The sequence below is a fragment of the Ranitomeya imitator genome, chromosome 2 (genome assembly GCF_032444005.1).
Source record: "Ranitomeya imitator isolate aRanImi1 chromosome 2, aRanImi1.pri, whole genome shotgun sequence".
Lineage (NCBI taxonomy): Eukaryota > Metazoa > Chordata > Amphibia > Anura > Dendrobatidae > Ranitomeya > Ranitomeya imitator.
In genome coordinates, this window is record NC_091283.1 from 300,037,020 (window position 1) to 300,055,906 (window position 18,887).

General features: G+C 41.7%; 1 protein-coding gene across 2 annotated transcripts in view; it reads right to left on the reverse strand.

The window, feature by feature from the left end:
- Positions 1 to 2,805: 2,805 nt before the first annotated feature.
- The window catches only part of LOC138663349 (oocyte zinc finger protein XlCOF22-like), a 34,669-nt gene continuing 18,587 nt past the window's right edge, over positions 2,806 to 18,887 (reverse strand). For both annotated transcript variants that reach the window (XM_069749529.1, XM_069749530.1), the window contains exon 7: positions 2,806 to 5,013. In XM_069749529.1, coding sequence (XP_069605630.1) covers positions 3,740 to 5,013 — 1,274 coding nt within the window. In that variant the 3' untranslated portion in view covers positions 2,806 to 3,739. The remainder of the gene's footprint in view (positions 5,014 to 18,887) is intronic.

The following is an 18,887-nucleotide window of genomic DNA, read 5'->3' on the forward strand; positions in this document are numbered from 1 at the left end:
TCCTAAGTCATATTACATGACTCGTTAAAGAGTTGATTGTGACTTGTAGGATCGCTACTTCCAACAGGTGGCGCTATAGAGTTTAAGTCCTCTTTTTCTCAGAAAAGGCAATTTGCATATTATATTTCCCAGAGGAGCATTGTACGGCAAATAAGCCTCCTTACCTTGACAAGCCAGAGATGGTATGCCACTCTCCATAAGGAGAAACAATACCCCTTAGACCCCAGTCCAGAGCCTCTCACCTAGCCAAATTGGTTCTCATGCTTCGCACTGACGAGGGCCAACAGCCCGAAACACCGTGTCTGCGAATTGAGATACTAATTTGGCTTTTATCCTATGTCATATCGCATGACTCGTTAAAGAGTTGATTGCGACTTGTAGGATCGCTACTTCCAACAGGTGGCGCTATAGAGTTTAAGTCCTCTTTTTCTCAGAAGAGGCAATTTGCATATTATATTTCCCAGAGGAGCATTGCACGGCAAATAAGCCTCCTTACCTTGACAAGCCAGAGATGGTATTTCACTCTCCATAAGGAGAAACGATACCCCTTAGACCCCAGTCCAGAGCCTCTCACCTAGCCAAATTGGTTCTGATGCTTCGCACTGACGAGGGCCAACAGCCCGAAGCACCGTGTCTGCGAATTGAGATACTAATTTGGCTTTTATCCTAAGTCATATTGCATGACTCGTTAAAGAGTTGATTATGACTTGTAGGATCGCTACTTCCAACAGGTGGCGCTATAAAGTTTAAGTCCTCTTTTTCTCAGAAGAGGCAATTTGCATATTATATTTCCCAGAGGAGCATTGTACGGCAAAAAAGCCTCCTTACCTTGACAAGCCAGAGATGGTATGTCACTCTCCATAAGGAGAAACGATACCCCTTAGACCCCCGTCCAGAGCCTCTCACCTAGCCAAATTGGTTCTCATGCTTCGCACTGACGAGGGCCAACAGCCCGAAACACCGTGTCTGCGAATTGAGATACTAATTTGGCTTTTATCCTAAGTCATATTACATGACTCGTTAAAGAGTTGATTGTGACTTGTAGGATCGCTACTTCCAACAGGTGGCGCTATAGAGTTTAAGTCCTCTTTTTCTCAGAAAAGGCAATTTGCATATTATATTTCCCAGAGGAGCATTGTACGGCAAATAAGCCTCCTTACCTTGACAAGCCACAGATGGTATGTCACTCTCCATAAGGAGAAACAATACCCCTTAGATCCCAGTCCAGAGCCTCTCACCTAGCCAAATTGGTTCTCATGCTTCGCACTGACGAGGGCCAACAGCCCGAAACACCGTGTCTGCGAATTGAGATACTAATTTGGCTTTTATCCTATGTCATATCGCATGACTCGTTAAAGAGTTGATTGCGACTTGTAGGATCGCTACTTCCAACAGGTGGCGCTATAGAGTTTAAGTCCTCTTTTTCTCAGAAGAGGCAATTTGCATATTATATTTCCCAGAGGAGCATTGCACGGCAAATAAGCCTCCTTACCTTGACAAGCCAGAGATGGTATTTCACTCTCCATAAGGAGAAACGATACCCCTTAGACCCCAGTCCAGAGCCTCTCACCTAGCCAAATTGGTTCTCATGCTTCGCACTGACGAGGGCCAACAGCCCGAAACACCGTGTCTGCGAATTGAGATACTAATTTGGCTTTTATCCTGTCATATTGCATGACTCTTTAAAGAGTTGATTGTGACTTGTAGGATCGCTACTTCCAACAGGTGGCGCTATAGAGTTTAAGTCCTCTTTTTCTCAGAAGAGGCAATTTGCACATTATAAAAGGCATCCATCATGTCATTGAAGTTTGGAACGTCTTTTACAATTTTCATTAACTGATCGTGTATTTTCAGATTAATTTGTGCTGCTCTGTCATGGAATTTTTTCTGTTGTAGTTCATCTGCCTGTAAATCCTCTACTGAAACATCTGGATTTTGTGTGTCTGGTAAAAATGATTTGGCGCATTGTCTTCCTGTTTGTTTGATCGTGTAACAACAGAAGCCTTTTTTATATCTTGGTGCAATTTGGACAATAATTCTGTTCAAGTATCAATTTGATCTTCCAATTGTTCATTATGTTCTGACAATATCAAACAATTTGGACAATTGAAGTAATCCCCGTCAGACTCTTGTGTGTCACCTTGTGTGTCAGTATGACCAATGTCTTGTGTGATAGTACATGCTTTATGTGTTTGTGCTTCAGTTTTCTCAAAGACTAAATTATTGTACACTCAGACCATGTGCATTCTATTTTGAAGCTTTCTCTGTAACTTGTTTTACTGAGAAAAAACTCTTATAAATTTTAAGATTCTCTGCTTCACATTGGCTATACAAACTAGACCATAATTGTGAATCTGTATGGCTATGAACAAACTTAAACTCTAATACTTTTCTTAGAATAATCATGAATAAAATCCATTTTCTCACATATGGAATGTCTTTTCCTCTAGTGGATTGATCCAATGGTCAATGGATGGTCCTCCGTATCTTTACTGACTCCTCAGACCTCCTCCTGGATGGGACACATGTAGCTCTTTATGGTTGGAGACACAAATCTTCACTCCTCTGCAGGCTCTGTCTGATCCTTGTGACGTGAAATAGTGGAATTCCTGCACCCTGAACAACAGGTGTTTAGCAGAGCTCTCCTCCCCCTGTGTGCAATCAAAAGGAATCCATCCAAAATAGCACAAAAATCAGATTTGGCTGGGCTCCCCAAAATGTTAGAAAAAAATAACACTTTCTTACTTTTTTTTTTTTTTTTTTAAGTAAGAGCACGGTGAGGATAGAAAGGAACGCAATATTGAATTATGTGGATAAAACAAATCTTGTTTAATGTTTATTCAAAAAGTGATTACAAAAATGAAGAAAAGTTCATAGCACCCAAAAATAAGTATTAGATTATAAAAGAGAAAACAAGCATTCAGTGGTTCTTACATATGGTCTTGAAGTTGATGTGGTCCGGGTTGGAGATTCTTTAAGTATGAGAGATCTCCTGAACAAGAGTTAGGTCGGCTTATATACTATTTTGACCCATAGACTTACATTGGTTTCTATTTTTCCTGTCTCATAACAACATAAGATGTTCTGCCGCTATGTTCATGGCCTCTACCATATTAGAAGAACACTAGTAACTTGCGGAATATGAATATTAGTTTTTTGTACATTACCTCATTTTGAAATACTTAAGCATATAGCCTGTGACCTTTAAGAACCATTTACTATCTCCAAATAGCCACATATTGACAGTTCTGACAAAAGACCTATAGTTCTGACAGAGAACAGATGTATTGGCCAAAATCCTCAGAATAACTAATTCCCACAATATACAGAGTATCTATTTGCTAGTTAGAACCTGCATATGTTATGTAATCTACATTTTATTATTATTGAAATACTAATATTTTACAGTGGCTTACCCTCCTTCTGGAGTGTGTCAATGACTGCCTTCTAGACATCTGTCCAGTCAGCAGATGTGGAGCCTACTGAAACAGACTAAGGGACCTTTTTTAAATGTTTAGGAAGCCACTGCAGGTGTTTTTATTCTAATTTACTGACATAATGACTTTTGGGTTTTCATTGGCTGTAGGATATAGTCATCAACAGAAATAAACGCTTGAGATAGATCACTCTGTAATGACTAATATAAGAGTTTCATTTTTTGCATTGAAGAACTGAAATAAACTTTTTGATAATATTCTAATTTACTTAGAAGCACTTGTATGTGACTATGTAAAAACAATTAAGAACTTAAAGAAAGCTTCTCCCCTGTGTGAATTCTTTGGTGGCTAGAAAGAGATGGTTTCTTCACCAAACATTTCCCACATTCTGAACAGGAAAAAGGCTTCTCCCCTGTGTGGGTTTTCTGGTGGCTAACAAGATTCGATTTCTGGCTAAAACATTTCCCACATTCTGAACAGGAAAAAGGCTTCTCCCCTGTGTGGGTTTTATGGTGGCTATCAAGACTCGCTTTCCTGGTAAAACATTTCCCACATTCTGAACAGGAAAAAGGCTTCTCCCCTGTGTGAGATCTATGATGTTTGACAAGAAATGATTTAGCTAGAAAACATTTCCCACATTCTGAACAGGAAAAAGGCTTCTCCCCTCTGTGGGTTTTCTGGTGGCTAACAAGATTCGCTTTGTGTTTAAAACATTTCCTACATTCTGAACAGGAAAAAGGCTTCTCCCCTGTATGAGATCTATGATGTATGACGAGAAATGATTTAGCTAGAAAACATTTCCCACATTCTGAACAGGAAAAAGGCTTCTCCCCTCTGTGGGTTTTCTGGTGGCTAACAAGATTCGCTTTGTGGTTAAAACATTTCCCACATTCTGAGCAGGAAAAAGGCTTCTCTCCTGTGTGGGTTTTCTGGTGGCTAACAAGATTCGATTTGTGGTTAAAACATTTCCCACATTCTGAACAGGAAAATGGCTTCTCCCCTGTGTGGGTTTTCTGGTGGCTAACAAGATTCGCTTTGTGGTTAAAACATTTCCCACATTCTGAACAGGAAAAAGGCTTCTCTCCTGTGTGGGTTCTTTGGTGGGTAACAAGCTGCGCTTTTCGAATAAAACATTTCCCACATTCTGAACAGGAAAATGGCTTCTTCACTGTGTGAATGCTCTGGTGACTGACAAAATCTGATTTCTGGTTAAAACATCTCCCACACTTGGAACAAGAAAATCTATTGTCTGCTTTGTGAAGTTTTTGTTGTTTGAGAAATGACTTTTCTAGGGGAAAACTATTTCCATATTCTGAAAATGAAAATGTCTTCATTGCTTTAGGAGCAGTTCGATTTTTAATGCTTATTTTGTGACTTTGATTTTCATTAGTACTAGGCAATGAATCAGAAGACAGGACCTGTTCCAAATGATCAGATGACAGATCTTTGCTGTGAAGGGATGATGGTATATTTGGAGTAATGGCATTCACTTCAATTGTATCCTGTGGGATCTCAAGATTATCTGATTTAAACATTGAAGATGTCAGCTGTCCTGCTGATCTCCTGGTACGGTCATCTGCCAAGAATAAAACCAATTATTATTTTAGAATAAAATATCCTTGAATTCTATATTTTTGAACATTTCTATTTAAACGGTCTGTAAAAATGGTAAGTTATGCAAAATTATTAAATTATTCACCAAGACAATGACAGTTTACAGTTTACTAGACTGTGCTCAAAACCACATTAAGCATCCATGCTTTTGGCATTACTATAGTGAGAAGAAACCACTTATTTCACGGCATGTGTATCTCCTGGAGCACAATCTGGGCACTATGTGTTGGGTAATAACTTGGGAAATTTGAAATTTTCACTCTCCAACATCCACTGCGCGTGCTAATATCTGGAAACTGCAGTGCAGTCAAAATAGTCACTATTCCTATAGATTAATTTATTGAGGGTTATAATTTACAAAATGGAGTCACTTTATAGGGATTTCATCTGCTCTGGTTTTCTGCAATTTTGTCATATTAGGGATTCTGCAAATGGTGTGCCCCATCTCCTCTGGGATCTGCTCCTGCAACGTCTGCTTCGGACACCAGACGCGGCTTACTAATTCTGCAGGTGATGCTGGTAACAGAGGTGGGGTTGGAGCCAGAAGCTCTTGGCGGTGCAGGCTCTTCCCAGCCGCTAAGATTAGGGTGCCTGGCATCTGTAGTACCATCCAGTCTGGCAGTATGGGTGTGTGTGCTATCAGCTGCAGTAATCTGCTCCCTGTTTTAGCCAATTGGAATGCACCACACATTTTTAATCAGATACATTTGTATTAACCATAACAAGATTTACAACAGATCACATGTTCATACTCATTTTATGTTTTACAGTAAATTAACCCCCCGATGGAAACCTTATCAGGAGCAAACAATAATTCGTCCATAGTTAGCAATATCAAACCGAGTTGCAGTTTACCATAAGTTGTACTCTATAATACTATATACTGATAGAACATTAATCCTATTCAACCACGGCTGCCATAATTTATGGAAGAAATCCAGCTCGTCTCTCCTGGTGTAAATACTTATCTCAAGTTGAATTATGTAGTTCATTTGAGCAATGAATTCGGAGGCTCCTCTCTAACCCAATATTTTGCAATCAGTTTCCTTTCAGCAAACAATAATCTTGCAATTACAATTTTAGCCGTATTGTCAGTTAATATTTCCTCCATATACCCTAATATAGATATCAACGGATCCCTAGGGATAACGTACCCATACACCACTCCAATGAAGTTCAACACTACAATCCAATAGGAGAAAATCTGGGACAATCCCAAAGCATATGCAATATGTCCGTCTGAGATTGAGAACACCTTGGGCAATCAGAATTGGACTTCGAAAGCACCCCACCTTACTAAAGCTTGAAGCATATTGCTGGAATCTGCCAGATACAGCCTTGATCTCCTCTAGTTCAGTCCTCTGTGCTCAGCTCCCGGCTTGTGTATTTGTTTCCTGTTGTTACCCCAGCCTGTTTACTGACTACTCCTATGTCTCCTGAGTTAGTATTTTCTCTGGCCTCTTGGTTCTGACACGGTTATCGGTCTATTCTTCTTCCCATTTTACTCCACAGAACAGCAGGTAACACTGTGGCCCAAGCCTAGGGGTCTCTGTGTAAGTCCAAATCCATGTAGAGGGGTTAAAGAAGTTAAAGGGTAATGGGCAAAACTGTGACTATAGACAACAACACATCTACTGAAATGATCAAGCTGAACAATCATCCTCAGGGAAAAAAAATGAGTAGTGGTGAAACTTCTCTGGAGTAATTGGAGTATGGGACTCGGTGGCTCTATGCAATATAAACTATCGTAAGGACCAATATTTTCTGTCAGATAAATGTCAAGAAGAAATATTAGGTAGCTAGAAGGAATATAGAGCGCACATAGGGTCTTATCCGAGATAAAGGGAATATTCGTGAGAGATAGTATAAATTCACTCACCTATTATGGTTGTGTAAGACACAAACACTGCACTTAGCATTGGCGGCTGCTGCAAGCCCCGATGTGATGATCCTTGGCTAGATGAAGAGAATGGGGCATCAGACTGCGCTGCTCGCCTGTCAGGATAATGTACCAGAGAAGTCCAAATAGAAGTAGTAGAGAATAGACTTTATTTCTACGCGTTTCGTGGTGATCACACCACTTCCTCAGAACAGTCTATACCTCTTGGTATACCTCTTGGTATAGACTGTCCTGAGGAAGTGGTGTGATCACCACGAAACACGTAGAAATAAAGTCTATTCTCTACTACTTCTATTTGGACTTCTCTGGTACATTATCCTGACAGGCGAGCAGCGCAGTCTGATGCCCCATTCTCTTCATCTAGCCAAAGAAGAAATATTAGACATTTAAATATAACTTTTTATAATAGCGCAGAGCTGAGGAATCTTAAATTTAGATCTCAGGCATTTGGTAACTGAAACCTTTTTCTAAACACTACCAGGGAGCTACAGACTCAGATAAGAGAGGCAGGCCGATCCCACCACATTCAAACTATCATGCAGAATGAACATGTATATAAAAAAAAAAAGTTACATCCTCAACAACAACATAGGTATGAGGGGAGAACTCCAACACTAAACCGGAGTTTATGGTGGACTACTGGAGCTAATATGTGTTAGGGGTCGAGTTCCCACCTCTGCACGGGGGGAATCTCGGTCTGTCTCCGCTGCGGTCTCCCATTCTTCTCCTGCCACAGTGGAGCCTGCTCAGCAGAGACGTCGGTCCCAGCATCTTGCTCAGTCCCACTCTGTACAAAGAGTTACTGCTGCTTTTCCTGCTTCTGCCATTGAAGTCAGTGTTGGGCAGCGGCGAGCAGACGCTTCTAGGACTAAGTCCTGCTTTTCTTGTTCTGAGCATGCCCAGAGTAAGATCTCCCAGTGGAGATCGAGGGTCACATGGTCAGATACTGCAGCTAAGTCCATTGGTCCTTTCAGGAAGGTCCTGCTTTGCACACACTGAGCATGCCCAGGGCAAGATCTCTCAGTGGAGATTTAGGGTCACATGCTCAGGTATGGCAGTCTCTCATTGGTCCTTCTAGGAAGATCTTTTACTTGCTGCAGCTATATAAGGCTCGCATGGCCACACGGCCATGCGCCAGTATCAATTCTAATATGTGCTTTGCGCCAGTGTGGTTATGCATGTATCTGTTCAGGGACCCAGCTGAAATAAGCCCCTAGAATGCTGGCACCTCCGGCGAGGAGATTGTGTGAACGTGATTCAGGGACCCGGCTGAAATAAGCCCCTAGAATACCGGCACCTCCGGTGAGGAGATTGCGTGTGTGCTTAACCACTGGCTGCTATCAGTTCAGCAGTAAGCTTGTGCTCCTGTGAGGCTAACAGGGCGCAGTGCTTTCCTCTTGCGGCTGCTCTGTGAGGTAACAGAGCTAGTCTATACCGCCAAACAGTGCCACCATTCACTAGCAGCAGGTTCTCCTAGACGGTGGACCCCGGGCTGCGAACGCACCATTTATAATAAACATCTATTTTTACTCGGTGTGTTCCGCTAGCCCTAACAACTATGAGTCCTGACCAGAAGAGTAGAGAAAGTATTAGTGCCCCCATTTCAGGAGAGATTACTGCACAATCCGAATTACCGTATATACTCGAGTATAAGCCGACCCGAGTATAAGCCGAGACCCCTAATTTTGCCACAAAAAACTGGGAAAACTTAATGACTCGAGTATAAGCCTAGTGTGGAAAATGCAGCAGCTACCGGTAAATGTCAAAAATAAAAATAGATACCAATAAAAGAAAAATTAATCGAGACATCAGTAGGTTAAATGTTTTTGAATATCCATATTGAATCAGGAGCCCCATATAATGCTCCATACAGTTCATGATGGTCCCCATAAGATGCTCCATACAAAATAAACCCCATATAATGCTGCACAAATGCTGATTATGGCCCCATAAGATGCTCCATACATTCATTTGCCCCATGTAATGGTCCATAAATGCTGATTATGGCCCCATAAGATGATCCATACAGTCATTTGCCCATTGTAATGGTCCATAAATGCTGATTATGGCCCCATAAGATGTTCCATACAGTCATTTGCCCCATATGCTGTTGCGGTGATAAAAAAAAAAAAAAAATCACATACTCGCCTCTCGTCGCTCAGGCCCTCGTCACTTTCTATATTCACTTGCTTCTCTTTCCACCGCCGCCAGCCGCCGCTACGTTCGCCGTCCACTGCACTGACTGCTCAGGCAGAGGGCAGCACGCACTAATTGCGTCACCGCGCCCTCTGACCTGAGCATCAGTGCAGTGGACGGGGAACGTAGCGGCGGTGGAACGGGGAGCAGGTGAATATCGTGCACTGCTTATACTCATCTTATACTCAAGACACAAAAGAGAATAGTAAAACCAAAAACACTCAGTTTGAAAAAATGTTGCAGTAATCCGCAAGTGCTAGTAAAAGATGTAAAAAACAGGGTATTTGGTTGATACGTTTTTTGCAAAAAATGTATACTAAGCTGCTCTACCAATCTTCACGGTATACCCTTATCAGAGCAGTCCTAACTAATGTATGCAATCCCTATCTGATGTATTTAAAAACCTGATCATCTGAGTGTTTTTGGTTTTACTATTCTCTTTTGTGTCTTCAGGTTTCTTGGTGGTGTGTGAACATGATCATACAGACTTGTTCACTGTGCAAGTAGCCCATGTGTTCCTGTTTCCATAATTGTTCTCTTGTGTCTACAAGACTGGGGAGTTCCACCACTCCTCTTGGGCTATCTGCACAAAAGCTGTTCTACCCTGTATGCACACATGGATTTTTCCTCTCTGAACCCTGTTCACACAGGTTATATACAGATGATCAGGTTTTTAAATACATCAGATAGGGATTGCATACATTAGTTAGGACTGCTCTGATAAGGGTATACCGTGAAGATTGTTAGAGCAGCTTAGTATACATTTTTTGCAAAAAACGTATCAACCAAATACCCTGTTTTTTACATCTTTTACTAGCACTTGCGGATTACTGCAACATTTTTTCAAACTGAGTGTTTTTGGTTTTATTATTCTCTTTTGTGTCTTCAGGTTTCTTGGTGGTGTGTGAACATGATCATACAGACTTGTTCACTGTGCAAGTAGCTCATGTGTTCCTGTTTCCATAATTGTTCTCTTGTGTCTACAAGACTGGGGAGTTCCACCACTCCTCTTGGGCTATCTGCACAAAAGCTGTTCTACCCTGTATGCACACATGGATTTTTCCTCTCTGAACCCTGTTCACACAGGTTATATACAGATGATCAGGTTTTTAAATACATCAGATAGGGATTGCATACATTAGTTAGGACTGCTCTGATAAGGGTATACCGTGAAGATTGGTAGAGCAGCTTAGTATACATTTTTTGCAAAAAACGTATCAACCAAATACCCTGTTTTTTACATCTTTTACTAGCACTTGCGGATTACTGCAACATTTTTTCAAACTGAGTGTTTTTGGTTTTACTATTCTCTTTTGTGTCTTCAGGTTTCTTGGTGGTGTGTGAACATGATCATACAGACTTGTTCACTGTGCAAGTAGCCCATGTGTTCCTGTTTCCATAATTGTTCTCTTGTGTCTACAAGACTGGGGAGTTCCACCACTCCTCTTGGGCTATCTGCACAAAAGCTGTTCTACCCTGTATGCACACATGGATTTTTCCTCTCTGAACCCTGTTCACACAGGTTATATACAGATGATCAGGTTTTTAAATACATCAGATAGGGATTGCATACATTAGTTAGGACTGCTCTGACAAGGGTATACCGTGAAGATTGGTAGAGCAGCTTAGTATACATTTTTTGCAAAAAACGTATCAACCAAATACCCTGTTTTTTACATCTTTTACTAGCACTTGCGGATTACTGCAACATTTTTTCAAACTGAGTGTTTTTGGTTTTACTATTCTCTTTTGTGTCTTCAGGTTTCTTGGTGGTGTGTGAACATGATCATACAGACTTGTTCACTGTGCAAGTAGCCCATGTGTTCCTGTTTCCATAATTGTTCTCTTGTGTCTACAAGACTGGGGAGTTCCACCACTCCTCTTGGGCTATCTGCACAAAAGCTGTTCTACCCTGTATGCACACATGGATTTTTCCTCTCTGAACCCTGTTCACACAGGTTATATACAGATGATCAGGTTTTTAAATACATCAGATAGGGATTGCATACATTAGTTAGGACTGCTCTGATAAGGGTATACCGTGAAGATTGGTAGAGCAGCTTAGTATACATTTTTTGCAAAAAACGTATCAACCAAATACCCTGTTTTTTACATCTTTTACTAGCACTTGCGGATTACTGCAACATTTTTTCAAACTGAGTGTTTTTGGTTTTACTATTCTCTTTTGTGTCTTCAGGTTTCTTGGTGGTGTGTGAACATGATCATACAGACTTGTTCACTGTGCAAGTAGCCCATGTGTTCCTGTTTTCATCTTATACTCATCTGCTCCTGGCGCGGTCCCTGCTTCCGTGAAACCGGCAGCTTCTTCCTGTAGTGAGCGGTCACATGGTACCACTTATTACAGTAATGAATATGCGGCTCCACCCCTATGGGAGTGGAGTTGAGTCCATATTCATTACTGTAATGAGCAGTACCATGTGACCGCTCACTACAGGAAGAAGCTGCCAGCGCTGGGGAACCAGGGACACCGCGCCAGGAGCAGGTGAGTATGCTTAGACAGCTGCCACTCCACCTCTCCTGCCGACCCCTGGGTATGACTCGAGTATAAGCCGAGAGGGGCAAGTTCAGCCTAAAAAAATGGGCTGAAATTCTTGGCTTCTACTTGAGTATATACGGCATTTAGGATTGAAAACATAATGTATTTTATGACATGGAGTGAATCCATGAAACCAGGGCTCGAGCCATGCCAACACATCTCCTGCAGGCGTGAATATATGTACAGTGGGTACAGAAAGTATTCAGACCCCTTTAAATTTTTCACTCTGTTTCATTGCAGCTATTTGGTAAATTCAAAAAAGTTCATTTTTCTTATTAACCCCTTTCTGCCATTGGACGTACTATTCCGTCCATGTGGGGTGGGCCTTAATTCCCAAGGACGGAATAGTATGTCCAGCGCGATCGGCCGCGCTCACGGGGGGAGCGCGGCCGATCGCGGCCGGGTGTCAGCTGTTTATTGCAGCTGACATCCGGCACTATGTGCCAGGAGCGGTCACGGACCGCCCCCGGCACATTAACCCCCGGCACACCGCGATCAAAGATGATCGCGATGTGCCGGCGGTGCAGGGAAGCATCGCGCAGGGAGGGGGCTCCCTGCGGGCTTCCCTGAGACCCCCGCCTCAACGTGATGTGATCGCGTTGCTCCGGGGGTCTCTTACCTCCCTCCCTGCAGCAAGTCCCGGATCCAAGATGGCCGCGGATCCGGGTCCTGCAGGGAGGGAGGTGGCTTACCAAGTGCCTGCTCAGAGCAGGCACTTGGTAACGCTGCAGCGCTGTTTGACAGATCGGTGATCTGTCAGAGTGCTGTGCAAACTGGCGTCCATAACAATCCGACCTATAAAGCTGTCCCACTAGTTAACCCCTTCAGTAAACACCGTAAGAAAAAAAAAAAAAAAAACGAGGCAAAAAACAACGCTTTATTATCGTACCGCCGAACAAAAAGTGGAATAACATGCGATCAAAGAGACGGATATAAATAACCATGGTACCGCTGAAAGCGTCATCTTGTCCCGCAAAAAACGAGCCACCATACAGCAACATCAGCAAAAAAATAAAAAAGTTATAGTCCTCAGAATTAAGCGATGGAAAAATAATTATTTTTTCTATAAAATAGTTTTTATCGTATAAAAGCGCCAAAACATAAAAAAAAGATATAAATGAGGTGTCGCTGTAATCGTACTGACCCGAAGAATAAAACTGCTTTATCAATTTTACCAAACACGGAACGGTATAAATGCCTCCCCCAAAAGAAATTCATGAATAGCTGGTTTTTGGTCATTCTGCCTCACAAAAATCGATCAAAAAATGTCACATGCCTGAAAATGTTTCCAATAAAAACATCATCTCGTCCCGCAAAAAACAAGACCTCACATGACTCTGTGGACTCAAATATGGAAAAATTATAGCTCTCAAAATGTGGTAACGCAAAAAATATTTTTTGCAATAAAAAGCGTCTTTCAGTGTGTGACGGCTGCCAATCATAAAAATCCGCTAAAAAACCCGCTATAAAAGTAAATCAAACCCCCCTTCATCACCCCCTTAGTTAGGGAAAAATTAAAAAATTAAAAAAATGTATTTATTTCCATTTTTTTTACCATTAGGGTTAGGGCTAGGGTTAGGGCTAGGGTTAGGGTTGGGGCTAGGGTTAGGGCTAGGGTTAGGGCTAGGGTTGGGGCTAGGGTTAGGGTTAAGGCTTCAGTTAGGGTTGGGGCTAAAGTTAGGGTTAGGGTTTGGATTACATTTGCGGTTGGGATTAGGATTAGGGGTGTGTCTGGGTTAGAGGTGTGGTTAGGGTTACCATTGGGATTAGGGTTAGGGGTGTGTTTGGATTAGGGTTTCAGTTATAATTGGGGGGTTTCCACTGTTTAGACACATCAGGGGCTCTCCAAACGCGATATGGCGTCCGATCTCAATTCCAGCCAATTCTGCGTTGAAAAAGTAAAACAGTGCTCCTTCCCTTCCGAGCTCTCCCGTGTGCCCAAACAGGAGTTTACCCCAACATATGGGGTATCAGCGTACTCAGGACAAATTGGACAACAACTTTTTGGGTCCAATTTCTCCTGTTACCCTTGGGAAAATACAAAACTGGGGGCTAAAAAATAATTTTTGTGGGAAAAAAAGATTTATTTTCACGGCTCTGCGTTATAAACTGTAGTGAAATACTTGGGGGCTCAAAGTTCTCACAACACATCTAGATAAGTTCCTTGGGGGGTCTAGTTTCCAATATGGGGTCACTTGTGGGGGGTTTCTACTGTTTAGGTACATTAGGGGCTCTGCAAACACAATGTGACGCCTGCAGACCATTCCATCTAAGTCTGTATTCCAAATGGCGCTCCTTCCCTTCCGAGCCCTCCCATGCGCCCAAACGCTGGTTCTCCCCCACATATAGGGTATCAGCGCACTCAGGACAAATTGCACAACAACTTTTGGGGTCCAATTTCTCCTGTTACCGTCGGGAAAATACAAAACTGGGGGCTAAAAAATAATTTTTGTGGGAAAAAATTTTTGTTTTATTTTTACGGCTCTGCATTATAAACTTCTGTGAAGCTCTTATTGGGTCAAAGTGCTCACCACACCTCTAGATAAGGGGGTCTACTTTCCAAAATGGTGTCACTTGTGGGGGGTTTCAATGTTTAGGCACATCAGTGGCTCTCCAAACGCAACATGGCGTCCCATCTCAATTCCTGTCAATTTTGCATTGAAAGGTCAAACGGCGCTCCTTCCCTTCCGAGCTCTCCCATGCGCCCAAACTGTGGTTAACCCCCATATATGGGGTATCAGCGTACTCAGGACAAATTGTACAACAACGTTTGGGGTCCATTTTCTCCTGTAACCCTTGGTAAAATAAAACAAATTGGAGCTGAAGTAAATTTTTTGTGAAAAAAAGTTAAATGTTAATTTTTATTTAAACATCCCAAAAATTCCTGTGAAGCACCTGAAGGGTTAATAAACTTCTTGAATGTGGTTTTGAGAACCTTGAGGGGTGCAGTTTTTAGAATGGTGTCACACTTGGGTATTTTCTATCATATAGACCCCTCAAAATGACTTCAAATGAGATGTGGTCCCTAAAATAAAAAGGTGTTGTAAAAATGAGAAATTGCTGGTCAACCTTTAACCCTTATAACTCCCTAACAAAAAAAAATTTTGGTTCCAAAATTGTGCTGATGTAAAGTAGACATGTGGGAAATGTTACTTATTAAGTATTTTTTGTGACATATCTCTGTGATTTAATTGCATAAAAATTCAAAGTTGGAGAATTGCGAAATTTTCAAAGTTTTCGCCAAATTTCCGTTTTTTTCACAAATAAACGCAGGTAATATCAAAGAAATTTTACCACTATCATGAAGTACAATATGTCACGAGAAAACAATGTCAGAATCACCGGGATCCGTTGAAGCGTTCCAGAATTATAACCTCATAAAGGGACAGTGGTCAGAATTGTAAAAATTGGCCCGGTCCATAATGTGCAAACCACCCTTGGGGGTAAAGGGGTTAATGTAGACTCTGCACCCCATCTTGACTGAAAACAAAACAGAAATGTAGAAATTTTTGCAAATTTAATATAAAAGAAAAACTGAAATATCACATGGTCATAAGTATTCAGACCCTTTGCTCAGACACTCATATTTAAGTCACATGTTGTCCATTTCGTTGCGATCCTCCTTAAGATGGTTCTACGCCTTCATTGGAGGCCAGCTGTGTTTAATTAACCCCCGACGCCTTTTTCAGTTTTGCGTTTTCGTTTTTCACTCCCCTTCTTCTTAGAAACATAACTTTTTTATTTTTCCATCAATATGGCCATGTGAGGACTTGTTTTTGCGGGACGAGTTGTACTTTTGAATGACACCATTGATTTTACCATGTTGTGTACTAGAAAACGGGAAAAAATTACTAGTGCGGTGAAATTTAAAAAATAAAAGTGCAACCTCACACTTGTTTTTGTTTGGCTTTTTTGCTACCTTCACTAAATGCTGAAACTGACCGGCCATTATAATTCTCCAGGTCATTACGAGTTCATAGACACCAAACATGTCTAAGTTCTTTTTTATCTATGTGGTGAAAAAAAAAAAGTTGTTAAAAAATAAAATTTGCGCCATTTTCCGATACCCTTAGCGTCTCATTTTTCGTGATCTGAGGTTGGGTGAGCGCTTATTTTTTGCGCACCGAGATGACGTTTTTAATGATACCATGTGGGTGCAGATACGATCTTTTGATCACCCGTTATTGCATTTTAATGCAATGTCGCAGCAACCAAAAAAACATAATTCTGGTTATTATTATTATTTATTTATATAGCACCATTGATTCCATGGTGCTGTACATGAGAAGGGGTTACATACAAATTACAGATATCACTTACAGTAAACAAAGTAACAATGACGGACTGATACAGAAAGGTGAGGACCCTGCCCTTGCGGGCTTACATTCTTTGACTTTTTTTCTCGCTATGTCGTTTAGCAATCAGATTAATCCTTTTTTTTATTGATAGATCAGGCGATTCTGAGCGCAGCAGGGCCAAATATGTGTATGTTTGATTTTATTTTTATTTTATTTTGTATGGGCAAAGGGGGGAGATTTTAATTTTTATATTTTTAAAATCTTTTTTTGTTTTACTTTTGGCATGCTTCAATAGTCTCCATAGGAGACTAGAAGCTGCCACAACCTGATTGGCTCTGCTACATAGAGGCGATGTTCTGATCATATCTATGTAGCTGATTTACTCATTTGCTATGAGCGCCGACCACTGGGTGGCGCTCACAGGAAGCCGGCACTGATAACCATAGAGGTTTCCAGGAGACCTCAGATTGTCATGCCAACACACCGGTGAGCCGCAATCACCTGACGAGTTGCCACCGATGTGCGTATTTCCTTCGCGATTGCCAGAAGCGAAATTTAAATGCCGCTTCAGAGTTTGACAGCGGCATTTAACTGGTTAATAGCCGTGGCTGGATCTCGATTCCACCCGTGGCTATTGCAGGCACATGTCAGCTGTTCAAAACATGATGAAAGATGTGGGTTCACCACCGGAGCCCACATCAAAGGGAGGAAGTCTGACATCGGCTCACTATTACGCCCGATGTCAGTAAGGGGTTAAACTGATAGGAATTGATTTGGAAAGGCACACACCTCATAGCTCACAGTGCATGTCAGACCAAATGAGAATCATGAGGTCAAAGGAACTGGCCAAGGAGCGCAGAGACAGAATTGTGGCAAGGCACAGATCTGGCCAAGGTTACAAAAGAATTTCTGCAGTACTCAAGGTTCCTAAGAGCACAGTGGCCTCCATAATCCTTAAATGTAAGAAGTTTGGGACCATCAGAAGTCTTCCTAGACCTGGCCGTCCGCCAAATTGTGCAATCGTGGGAGAAGAGCCTTGGTGAGAGAGGTAAAGAAGAACCTCAAGATCAGTGTGGCTGAGCTCCACAGATGCAGTAGGCGGATGGGAGAAAGTCAACTATCACTGCAGCCCTCCAACAGTCGGGCCTTTATGGCACAGTGGCCCGGAAGCCTCTCCTCAGTGCAAGACATATGAAAGCCCATATAGAGTTTGCTAAAAAAACACATGAAGGACTCTCAGACTATGAGAAATAAGATTCTCTGGTCTGATGAGACAAAGATGGACCTTTTTAGTGAAAATTCAAAGCGGTATGTGTGGAGAAAACCAGGCACTGCTCATCACCTGCCCAATACAATCCCAACATGATGAAACATGATGGTGGCCGCATCATGTTATGGGAGTGTTTTTCAGCTGCAGGGACAGGATGACTGGTTGTCATTGAAGGAAACATGAATGCGGCCACGTACTGAGATATCCTGGATGAAAACCACTTTCAGAGTGCTCTGGACCTCAGACTTGGCCGAAGGTTCACCTTCCAACAAGACAATGACACTAAGCACACAAAGGAGTGGCTTCAGAACAACTCTGTGACCATTCTTGACTGGCCCAGCCAGAGCCCTGCCCTAAACCCAATTGAACATCTCTGGAGAGACCTGAAAATGGCTGTCCACCAACGTTCACCATCCAACCTGACGGACCTGGAGAGGATCTGCAAGGAAGAATGGCAGGGGATCCCCAAATCCAGGTGTGAAAAACTTGTTACATCATTCCCAAGAAGACTCATGGCTGTAGTAGCTGTAAAGGTGCTTCTACTCAATACTGAGCAAAGGGTCTGAATACTTACGACCATGTGATATTTCAGTTTTTCTTTTTTAATAAATTTGCAAAAATTACTACATTCCTGTTTTTTTCAGTCAATATGGGGTGCAGAGTGTACATTAATGAGAAAAAAATGAGCTTTTTTGAATTTACTGTTATTGTACAGAAATTCGCACTTGGCCCTCACTGCACATTTAATGTTGTTAATCATAAAAGCGAAGTTTGGTCAGAAAGACTGGACCTGGTCTTGTAGGGACGATATGAGCACATTCAGCAGCACAGAAGAGGAGAAGGTAGATTCATCCAATATCAGGGATCTAAAAATTACCCAAACGATCCATAATAGGATGACCAGCCAGATACATAATATTAGGAAAGGTGTAATCTGTCACAGTCTGTTTAGGCATTTCGCTTTAGAATATAAACGAGATCCCACCAGATTAAGACACAATATATCAGAACAAATATCAGAACATGTGTCTAATAGGTCCCAGAGACTTGTGAATAGAGAATCCTATTGGATTTTTAAACTATCCACACTTAAACCGGAGGATTTTCCCTGTACATATATTTTTCTTTATATGGATTTTATTGTGCATCCAATATGCATTTTACATCTATTTGTATTGTTTTGTATATGAAGAAAGGTTTTAACACATATAAAACATCCACAATGTATCATTTGTATATGCCTGAGGAAGGAGCTGGTTCACATCGGAAATGGGTAGAATATTAAAATGAAAACTTTGGGGGTTTTTTACGTTCATTTGTTTTGATAGCCAATTTTATGGCTCAGCACTTGGCAGCGCTTTTCAAAGCTCTGATTTTTTCCTTCCTCTCATGTCAGGGATTTTGGAAGCCAACAGCATCATTACCCTCCGTTTTCTCTAAAAGGCTCATCATAATATTTTTCTAACTTGTCAGCACATTCTACGTACGCTGTCATTTGGCTTTGTAGTTTACAGATTTGGGCAGATAACGGTCACCGTCTTCTAATCTCAGGGGGTAGGTGGATCCTCCAGGTTGTAAGTTCTATAGAAAAGGGCTTTCAATGTCCAAAGTCACT